The sequence below is a fragment of the Lactuca saligna genome, chromosome 3 (assembly GCF_052625555.1).
Source record: "Lactuca saligna cultivar CGN05327 chromosome 3, ASM5262555v1, whole genome shotgun sequence".
Lineage (NCBI taxonomy): Eukaryota > Viridiplantae > Streptophyta > Magnoliopsida > Asterales > Asteraceae > Lactuca > Lactuca saligna.
In genome coordinates, this window is record NC_136419.1 from 32,252,833 (window position 1) to 32,264,785 (window position 11,953).

General features: G+C 33.0%; 1 protein-coding gene across 1 annotated transcript; it reads right to left on the reverse strand.

Annotated features, from left to right (window-relative positions):
- Positions 1–4,343: 4,343 nt before the first annotated feature.
- Positions 4,344–8,711, reverse strand: LOC145033512 (G-type lectin S-receptor-like serine/threonine-protein kinase At4g27290). The gene is made up of 7 exons (XM_078982103.1): positions 7,230–8,711; positions 6,074–6,205; positions 5,792–5,949; positions 5,466–5,676; positions 5,138–5,375; positions 4,864–5,014; positions 4,344–4,760 (listed from the first exon to the last, which is right to left on the reverse strand). Exons 1-7 carry the CDS (start codon positions 8,515–8,517, stop codon positions 4,473–4,475), a joined length of 2,466 nt encoding a protein of 821 aa, XP_078838229.1. The 5' UTR covers positions 8,518–8,711; the 3' UTR covers positions 4,344–4,472.
- Positions 8,712–11,953: the final 3,242 nt, after the last annotated feature.

Consider the following 11,953-nt stretch of genomic DNA (forward strand, 5'->3'; position numbering starts at 1 on the left):
ATAAGAATATGTACCCGAAAAGGTGTTGCTAGAAGAGAACATTTGTGTTAATATTCTTTCATTGGGGAGAGAGAGAGAGAGAGAGAGAGAGAGAGAGAGAGAGAAAGTCTTGTTGTGTATGAGGTATGGTATCTTGACAATGGTGCTAGAAACCATATGAAGGGAGACCGCTCAAAGTTCCATGAGTTGGATGGAAGTGTTATCGGTCACGTAAGATTTTACGACGGTTCCATTGTTGCTATTTTAGGAAAAAGATCAATTTTATTTGATTGCAAAAATAGCGACCAAAGACTTTCGAATGAAGTATACTACATTCCATGTCTTAAAAACAACATCATCGGTCTCGGAAAAATGAAGGAAGAAGGAATTATAGTCACTATGTACGGATCGATTTTGAGGTTATATGATAGATATAAAATTCTACTTTTGAGAGTTCAAAGATCACCAAAACATATTATATAAAACTCAGTTACTAACCGGTAGAACAACATGCCTTTTGACCACGAAGGACGAATCGACTTGGACATGACATTCTAGACTTGGTCACATTAATTATCCTGCCTTAAAAATGTTTTTGGAAAGGAAAATGGAAACCCGAGTTCCAAGGATCGAACATTAAAATCAAGTGTGTGAATGGTGTGTTCTTGCAAAACAAACCCGAATATCTTTCCGAACCAAAAAAAAATTTTGAGCTTAAAATTCAACTTGTGCATGCGGACCTATGTGGTCCGATTACACCCACCTCTATTGGAGGAAGCAAATATTTTCTTCTTTTGGTAGACGACTATAGTCGGTGGGTGCGGGTTTATAGTTTATATGGGAAGTTTGAATCCTCGGGGTGCTTTTCAAACGATTCAAGTTGATGGTCGAAAAAAGTCCAGGCTATGAATTGAAGAAACTTCATACAGATCGAGGGGGAGAGTTTACATCAAAATAATTCTCATCATTTTGTGAAGAAAATGGAGTCAAAAGGCATCTTACTACCCCACATTCACCTCAAAAAAATGGGTTGTAGAAAGACAGAATTATACAATTATGGATATAGCAAGAAGTCTACTTGAAGGAAAAAATATACCAGTAGAATTTTGGGGAGAATCTGTTAGACACACAGTTTAACTTCTCAAGCGCTTACCTACAAAAGCGCTTCCTGACATCACGTCGTATGAAGCTTGCTTTGATAAAACACCAAATCTTGAGCATTTGAAGGTTTTTGGTTGTGTTGTTTATGCCAAATTTGTAGGTTTATACTTGAAGACCGAAGCAAAAAGATGGTGTATCTTGGAGTGGAAGATGGATGTAAAGGGTATCGATTATTTGATCCGAGAATCAGAAATTGCAAGTTAGTCGCGATGTTTTTTTTAAAGTGAAAGATGGAATTGGTACAAAAACAAAATGGATGAAGCCGCAACCACTAAAACCTTCACGATAATTGAGATAAACAGTTGTGAAGACAACCCGGTGTAACCAGACAACCCTAAAGTTAGCCCGAAACCTCGGACATCCCTAGAGTCCACTTGGAAAATCCGGACAACCCATATGTCGAATCTGTCCAGCCTGAAACAACCCCATATACTCCTATTCCAGCCCCGTTTTCTTAAATATTGACCAACACAAAAATCCCCTCAAGAGAGATTAGGCCAAAAAGATTCATTTCGCTTGCCGATATCTATAATGATGCTGAAAATGTGATCCTATAACCTGGATAATTGTTGAGTATTGCAATGGATCAAGCCTTGAATTATGAAGAGGCGGTTACCTCTAAACCATGATGGGAAGCCATGTAAAATGAGTTGGATGCAATCGTAAAAAACAGGACATGAAAGCTTACCGACTTGCCATCAGGTCACAAAGGGATAGGATTGAATGGGTCTTTAAAGTGAAAAAAGTCAATCTTGGAAACGTCATAAAAAAAGCTCAACTTGTCGCAAAACGATATGTACAAAAATAAAGGAGTTGACTTTGATGAAGCTTTTGCACTGGTAGCGCAACTTTACATCATAAGGCTTATTCTTGCCTTAGCATCTCAACATGGGTAGTTCGTCCACCATTTAGATGTCAAGTCGGCTTTTCTTAATGGATATCTTGAATATGAGGTTTATGTACGTCAAATGGAAGGATACATTGACAAAATACATAGTCACAAGGTGCTTAAACTCTCCAAGGAACTTTATGGTTTACGACAAGTTCCTCGAGCTTGGAACATTCGGTTGGATAAAAGCCTAAAAGGACTTGGTTTTTCGAAATTTTCACAAGACATAGTGGTGTAAAAAAGGAACCGAAATGGAAAAACTCTTTTAGTTGGTATCTACGTTGACAACTTGATCGTTACGGGATCAAACAACGAAGGCATCATGGAATTCAAGGAACAAATGAAAAAATAATTCGAAATGTGTAACTTGGGTTTACTTTCATATTATCTTGGAATATAAGTGTCACAAAAGAAGTTGGGAATTTCTTTACAACAAACAGCTTACGCAAAAAAGATTTTGGAGCAATTTGAGTTGCTAGAATGCAACCTGACAACTTCACCCATGGAACCCAAGTTGAAGGTTAAGCAAGATGAAGGCGATGAAAAAGTTGACTCAACCGAATATAGGCGAGTAGTGGGATGTCTAAGGTACTGGACACACATTCAACATGATTTATCATATGTGGTTGGTATTGCTAGTCGTTTCATGGAACAACCAATCACCTTGCATTTTCAAGTGGTAAAACATATTTTGTGATATGTTAAAGGAACCATTAATTATCGGCTCAACTATGGAAAGGGTTGTGAAGTTAATGACTTGGTTGGGATTAGTGGTAGTGATCATGGAGGTGACAAGGTTGTGGGAAGAGTACAAGTGGGATGATTTTCTACCTAGGAAGAAATGCAATGACATGACAATCTAAAAAACAAAGGATTGTTTCCTTGTCAACATGTGAAACTGAGTTCATGACAGCTACGGCGACTACATGTCAAGCCATTTATTTGACTTAGAAATCTTATGAAGGAGCTTATGGGAGATCATGTCATGCCTATCACCTTGTTTGTTGGTAACAAGTCGGTCATTCAGTTGATGAAGAATCTTATGTCTCATGGTAGAAACAAGAACGTTAACATTTGCTATCACTTCATAAGAGAATGTGTTGAGGAAGGACAAATTATCGTAGAACACATCAACTCAAAGGATCAATGAGCGGATATCTTTACAAAGGCCTTGAAACACATGAAGCATGGCAAAGTGCGAAATATGTTCGGTGTGACGGATACCGAGCTTGTTCCAATTTAAGGGGAAATTTTTGACATTAAACTAGATAGTAATAATAAGAATAAAGAAAATTTCCTAATAGTTTTTACTGGACAACCCTTAAAGGATTGGAAGGGTAGAACTGCTTGGAAGGATAGAAAAGTGATTTCTCTCTCTTAGGAAGGATAACTTTACGGAAGGGTAGAAAAAATTTCTCTTTCATGGGTAGCTTTTATTATTAAACAAATATAGGGTGCAATTTTTTAAAGCTTTCATGGACACAAATCTTTAAACTTTTTTCCTAGTTGTCTGTCATAAAAGCAAGTGTGTATTGTCTTTATTTGTTATTTTATAAATAGACTAGGTAGACATGTACCAGTTTTAAGAGATGTGTATGGATCTCTCTTAGTTACTTTTATTATTATATTACTCAAATTAGGCTATAAATATGTGTGGTGGTCAGCTACATATTGTAATCCTATTGTAACCCGTCTATTTCTTTTTCAATAAGAAACTCAACTTTAAGCTTTTAAAAGACTTTGTCTTATTTATTTCTTATGTCGCTTTGCATTTTTTTCGGCTCAGACGTTTGAACAATATATTACCTTTAATACTGCATACCAATTAAATCTTATATCCCAACAAATGCATCCTTAAAGGATGTGATTCTTTTGTTGCTTACGTGCTTGACGGGAAAAGTGAGAAAAAGAAAATGGAAGATGTAGAAAGTGGTTTGGGTATTTCCTGAAGTATTTCTAAAGTCTTACTTGGTTTTCCACCGGTGAGCAACTAGGAATTTGGAATTAAATGTATATAAGGTGTAACTCCCATTGCTCGAGCACCTTAGCAACTTGAACCTACCGAAATGCAAGAACTTATGTCTTAACTTCAAGAACTCCTTAACAAAGGGTTCATTTTTCCTATGTTCGCCTCCATGGTCAGCTAAGGTCCCAATTGGGCCAAGACTGTGACACCATATGAATGAACCAAAAATCCACAAATGAATATAACATTTGATAATGAGTATTAACCATCAACTTATATACAAAGAGATTACCTAAATAGGTAATTAGATAAGAGTCACATCAAGAACCAGTAAATCCTTATCATGCTACTATCTTAAACACTTATTTGAAGAGTTGAATTCATGGAATCCATGATTACAATGTGGAAAGGGGAAAAGTAAAGCAAGAAATGAGGGGGATGAATAGAAGTGTCCAAAATTTACACCGCACATGCTTTTTATCTAGCATACAAGAGTGTTATCATATATTCCTCTTGTGATGAAACTGACTCAACTTTAGGGTAATTGTCTTCAGTGAAAAAAGCTGGTTTTTTAGGTGGAGGCAGTGTACTCTCACTAATCAGCATTAAAACAACTGATAACATAGTGGGCCTATCTTCTGCATGATGTTGCACGCACAATAACCCAACATGTATTGATCGTAAGACTTCAGGGACCACACATGAGTTACGTAAAGATGCACCCATGACTTCAATGGACTTGTCTTCTTTATAGAGTCTCCATGCCTGTATGAAACCAAACTTTATATAAGCTTGCTAAAGGGTGATGTTAAAGAAAACACTAGTTTTTGCTCTAGTTGGTGAGGAATAATTTACCAATTTAACTTACATGTCCAAGAAGATTATCACTATGACCTTCATGGGAGAACCCTCTGTTTTTCTTTCCACACACTATCTCCAACACGATTACACCAAAGCTAAATACATCCGACTTTATTGAGAAACGTCCATGTATTGCATACTCGGGAGGAATGTAACCACTGCAACCAGGTTCAACAATTAAACATATTGGAAACAAAGTATTGTATTTGTTTGTATTTTTCCCTTTTCTTGGGGCAAGAAATGGTGCAAAAATCTATCGGACCATGTATAAAAATTCTTACTATGTTCCGACCACCTTCTTTGTTCTTGCCATGCCATCCTGTCCAACAAAATTTCGAGCAAGGCCAAAGTCAGATATTTTTGGATTCATTTCACTGTCCAACAAGATATTAGCTGCCTTGAGATCTCTATGGATAATTTGGTGGCGGGAGTCTTGATGTAGATAAAGAATACCTCGAGCTATACCATGGATAATACCAAAACGTTGAGGCCAATCAAGCATTGAACTTCTTGTTTCATCTGCTCAATATAAATTACTTAGCCCATGCATGTCCAACAAACTCGATATTGTTGTTACAAGTTTGAATTGAGATGTATAGAGAATCAAACCAAATAGAAATGAGTCCAAGCTTTTGTTATCCATGTATTCATAAATCAGAATTTTTTCATTTCCATGAATACAGTATCCAAGGAGCTTCACAAGATTCCGATGTTGAAGTTTGGCGATACAAATGACCTCATTCTTGAATTCATCAAGCCCTTGGTCGGACGTTTTTGAGAGTCGCTTTACAGCTATTACTTGTCCGTTTTTCAACAAACCCTAAAAGAAAAAATGTTGGAATTCAAGATCCTGATATTACTGTACATCTTATATCAGGATTCCATTCTTGATACTAATACCTATTACATATTATTAGAAAGCATCAATAAGTTACCTTGTAAACTGGACCAAAACCACCTTCTCCAATCTTGTTGTCAATGTTGAAGTCATCGGTAGCCATAGAGATTTCATGCAGGCTAAAAGAGGGTAACTCATCAAGGTTTTTGTTCTGAAGGCTGGAATGATCCTTATGAGCGTTATGTGCCTGGTTTCCTACAATATCATAGAATCATTTCCAAGTTCTCTTCATTGCATCAATCTGCTAAAAAATATACTCATACAAAGTTGTAATTGGTATGGTTTCATTTATAGAAACATAAAAAATGACTTCTGTTACCTCGTCCTTTCTTTTGGCGCCTTTTCCTTTTCTTTTTAAGGGCGTACACTATTGTAGATAGAAGCAGTACAGTTGACAAAACTGACAACACCAAAGTAAGTATTCTCTTCGTCTCGTTAAAGCTTGATTGACCTTTCGTTAATGAATACAATAATCAGTATGTTTGCAATCAAAAGACAATCGGTTGAACACTCAGACATGTAGCATATGACTATGATAACCGGTGTATTTTTTATTATTATCCGAAGATCATACAAAAATCCACAAAAGTTTATGAACATGAATTTTATATATATATATATATATATATATATATATATATATATATATATATATATATATATATATATATATACTTTGACCATATAAATGGCAGACAACTGGCTGTTTCATACCATGGTAGAGGAAACACATTATTATTTGTTTCATTATCTTTCCGGAAATTAATATGGGATAGTTTGGTCAAGGAATTTCAACTTTTTCCCTTTTCTAAAAAGTCTCATTTAAATCTTTATCCTATGTATGCACAAAAGGTTTAATTAGACAATAGAAGATATAACTAGAAATAATAAAGATACATAATTGTTAATATGCATAGTTGATGAACTACTTTTACTATTAATGTTTGAAGAGGTTTCTAGGGCTATAAAGTTTATGGTCGTTTGTTTAAGTTAATTGAATAAAAAACGAACACGAATGGATAAGCAAACAAATTTTATTTTACATGTTTGTTCATTTAACTTATCTGTTCGTGTTTGTTTGTTTACGTTGGTGAACAACGAAAATAAACAAACAGAGATGAATAAACACAATTGAACAATTATAAACATAAATGAAATTAATATAGTAAAATAAAAAAAAATGCACATAAATAAACTTAAGCAAACGAAATAAATGAATAAAATAAACAAATATTCACAAACATAAATAAACCAACGAAGCTATTATTCAATTCCATTCATTTAACTAAACAAACGATAATTTGTGTTCATATTCGTTCATTTATTAAACAAACGAAACAGAAATTCATTGATGTTCGGTTCACTACATCCCTAGGTTTATGCGCACTAAGTACTTTCACTACTTAGGCTAATTTAAGTGAAACATTGAAGGTGCTGAAGTCCTTCGCTGTTAATATAAATCAAATTGTATATACCTGATAACTCGGAGGTTGCCATTCTTATATAAAGATGTTGATTTTCATCATACACTCTCATGTCCATTAGTTCTCCAAACCATAGCAAACATCCACTTCCCCCGTTTCTGATATCTAAATTTGCATAAGCTGTACAAGAGCAATTCTTCATGCAAGCCATCTCACATTCTCCAAGGGACATGCTCAGGTTGTACCATGAACGTCTTGTGTCTGGAAACTTCACACCTGAAATTTTCTGGAAGCCATGATCCCCACCAATCCCACAATCGAAAGGCTTTTTAGGTTGACACCCACTCGACCAATCTCCTGCATTCCATTCTTCAGGGACTTTTACTTCAAAACCTTCCATACAACTGCAAGGGGGAGATCTAATGTGAGCACAGATCCCATAAGGACCACATGGTCCATAACGACTACAACTATCAACTACTATATTCTGATACGTGACCCATTCCTGTGTTCGCTCGATCCAGTTCAAGTGCAGTATGATGCCATCCCACATCACGATTATCCTTTGAATAACTGAACTATTAAGTTTATATCTATAATACATTTCGTTCTGGTTGACAACAAACTCTACGGAGTAAATTGGATTCGGGTTTTCGATAGGAAGACCACGGAACCCAAGACCATTCCATGGTCCAAGCCTGGAGTGTTCAACTGAACCTTCTCGCTCAAATATTTGTGGATATCCATTTGTGTCTAACCAGTATTTATACACACCTATAGAAGGATCATCAGGGCTCTTCCATGATGTTAAATACCTCTCTCTTTCTTTTACCAAATCCTTCCCCAGTTTCATTCCTGGTAGCAACGTGTTACCAGGATAGTCGAAGCTTTGCCAGATGGGGTTTTCTTTGGTGCTATTTTCATCCCACACCACAAGATTTCCGCTGTCCAGAAGCTGTGCCACCGGATTAATTACATTGACAGATACCACCGAATTGGATGACCAGATCACAGTATTAGTATAACTACCACCACTGAGAATCAGCAGGGTTCCTTCTCTACTGAGTTCAAACACGCCAGATGCATCGCTGATTGGTGTTTCCCTGTTAGCAACCCACACGATCGTACAAGTTGAGACCTTCTTGTACCATATCCCGAGGTAACGATTCTTGGACTTTCTGGGGCTAAAAAACCCCAGCTCATACGTCTCACCATCTGAAACAATGGTGCTGCCATCTTCGATTGGTTGGTTTGCAGATATTGTATCTACTGCAGCAGAACATGACAAGAAAAAGAAAATGGTAGCGGATAACAACATATGGGTAGGATATACCTCCATTAATTAATGTGTCTTGGAAATCGTGGGTGGGAGACTTAGATGTGTAGATTGTGAAATTCTTGCTGGTTAACTGTTGAACTTACGCGAGTATACTGGTATGCATCAGATTATGCATTCTAGCTAATGGTCATATGTATCTAAGAGAGGAACTTGATTCCCATGTTGACTAGCACATGATAATTTGAAATATGAGTACTCCGGTAAAAACTCAATTTCAAGAACTATTTGACATTAATTGGAAGCATATCTATTCTCATTTGTCCCAGGAATCTTACACTAGATATGCTTATTATAAAATTTACCACTTAATATGTCATGTAGTTTTAATAAAACTATGTAAAATGCTTTAATTTTATTATTATAGATCATGGACCAATCATGCTATTAAATATTTGGGTATTTCTAAATCACTAATGCAATTCTAAGTCAACGACTAATCATGATGATATAATAAAGTTTATGAAATGATGAGTCTTTGTTTTATTTGATCATAATAAATACGTTTGTTGTTGTATGATGATGTTGATGGTTCACTAGATTCTATTTCGGTTTCTTTGTAATAAATAAAGGGATTTTATAATATTTGTAGCACATATAACAAGTATTAATTAATCACAATTATTATCATAAATAATGTTAAACACATTAATTATAAGAAATATTACCATAATTAAATATAAATTTTATTAATAATCTCAATAATTAGTGTATTTCACATAATTATAATATTTTTTATAATTAATACTTTCATATTAAAAAATCCAATAAATAAATAATGATGGAGTGCCATGCCCCGTGGATAAATGTTATGACTTAAAACTATGGTAGCATCATCTTTCCACCAATTTTAACGAATAATTAAGTATATTCTCACATGATTAACTTCCCTGAATGGTTTCTTTTATGAATTTAACTAATTATGATTTAGTATCACTTATCTAAAATATGCTACAAAACCCATCATTAAATCGTTATAATTATAAAAATAAAAAAATGAAAATATTATATAATTGTTATAAATTTTATAAATTAAATATTATTAAATAAATGATAGAATTAATTAACTAGTAAAGAAATAGAAATATTAAAATTAAATATAATTAAGAAGGTAAATTAAAATATGAGTGAGGCCTGAGGGAGAAGAAGTTAGAGAATATGTGACTTTTTTCATAGCTTTTTCCTTTTCAAAACGTTGTTTCTTATTGTGGAAGCTTTTCACCAAAAGCTTTTTCCGGATATTTCTTCTTCAATCATTACGGTGGACTTCACATATATTCAATGAAATATAATTAACCAACTTGTATACAAAAAAAATAATATAATACCATAAATAACTTTGATGTGTCACATATAAAAAAACCTCTATTCTATAATAGGTATATTTAAGCTTTGTTGTTTGGGGATGTGGCAATGACATGAAATAAAAATAAAAAGAGAAATTGTGAAAAAGCTCTATTATTACTGAACTCTTACATGTACAAAACGTACAAATAAATTGGTCACTGAGTGAGTACTTAAGTAGTCAATGAAAAAAAAAGATAAAACGAAATAAAAGAAACAAACTATTAATTCCATTTGTGTTGAATGGTCGATCAAATAGTAATATCTAAATATTATTAAAATATAACATTTAATTTTAAACTGAAAAAATCAGGTTCATTGATTGCATTTCAATCATATATTTTCTACCTTTGGATTATTTGATGACATCATCTTTGTCAACCCATTTATTTTTATCCATTGATTTTATAAAACGTATATTACGTTTTAAATTAGAATTTCATTAATGACACTTAAATATAACAAAAAATAAAATGAATTAAATTATGAATTTTATTAATGAAAATTAAATATCATCAAAAATAATATGAATTAAATTAGGAATTATATTAATATCAATTAAATCTCACAAAAAATAAAATACAAAAATACCCCTCCTCCCTCGATTCTTTACATAATATATCTAACCTAAGTTTTGTAGTGGAGAAGAAAATGAGGGAAAACAGGTTGTTTTGATTTTTACTTAACGATTTAGATTTGTAGTCGAACGATTGAAATTATAAATATTTCAAAGAAAGGTAAGAAAACAAGTAACTCAAATTCCACTTGACAACTTTTTAGTCAAATCATATATGTTTATTTTTTGATAACTAATATTTGTACTATTTATCAATATTTGTGCTAAAGTTGTGACAACATGAAAATGGTTGTTACTTAAGTTGCTTGATTTTTTTTGGATTTCTTGTAGGACGAAAATGGAGTTGACGAACAACAAAATTTGTCAAATTCATCTGGGTTCTTGTGAATATAAGTAAAATATATTTTGATTTTTATGTTATGAGGGTGTCAAATTTTGTGGTTTGAAAAATTAATTGTCACAGGTGTTATTTAGAAATTTGAATCGAATCTTTCTATGGGATTCCCCATTTTTTCATACTTATTGTTCAATAAGTTGAGCAATTAAATTATAAACGATAGACTGATACACAGTGTATGTCATATCCTTTGCTTTTGGTTGTTAAAATCATAAATCTGTTTTTTTTTCTTTTCGGCTTTTTGGATGTGTTAGGATTTGAGACATTGATTTGTATACTTGAAAATTTTGTTTGGTCTACATGTTCGATGAAATGCTTAAGGGAACAATATTGGAATAAACTTACGGCCCAGTTTAAATTACTTTAAAAATATATTAGTTTAAATTTCTTAAAAAATATACTTGTCGATTTTTGTTATCCTTCATGGTTTAAATTTGTATGTTTCTCCTTAAAGTTTCATATTTCATCCCTAATATTTCTTTGTTTATGTTTTAGTTATAATGCATTCTTTGACCCTTGATCACCTTGGTTAGTTTATCATACTAAGTTTTCTTCGAAAATTATATTTAATTGCAAGTTATTACACTATCTAACACCAATAATCTCTAATATTTATATAAGATGGTGACAATTATTATTTTTTATTGCAGCTTCTCTTCATATTGATTATCGGATGTGGTTTGAGTTATGGAATGCTGCGACTGAAGAGATTCCACATTGTGGGATGTTGGAATTCATTATAGAAGGAGGCATGATTTATATACCTTATTGGGTATTGATGGAAACGTTTAATTCTTGCTCATGTAAATCGATAAATATTTTATAATATGTTCTTTTAACATTATATTAGGACATTTTTTTTGGAAAAAATTGCTTTTAATATTGAACTTTGAAAAAAAAAGTTCATAGATAGCATCATACTTTTAAAAAATAACATTTTTGGATTATTTTTAGTTGATATGGAAAGTTATATTTTTTGTATATTGAAGATCATTTAAACGATTGTTTTCTGGAAAAAAAATCATTAATAACATTAAACTTTACAAAAAATTTCATTAATAGCATCGTAGTTTCAAAAAATGACTTTTCCGTATTCTTTTGCCTAATCTAGAAAAAATTTA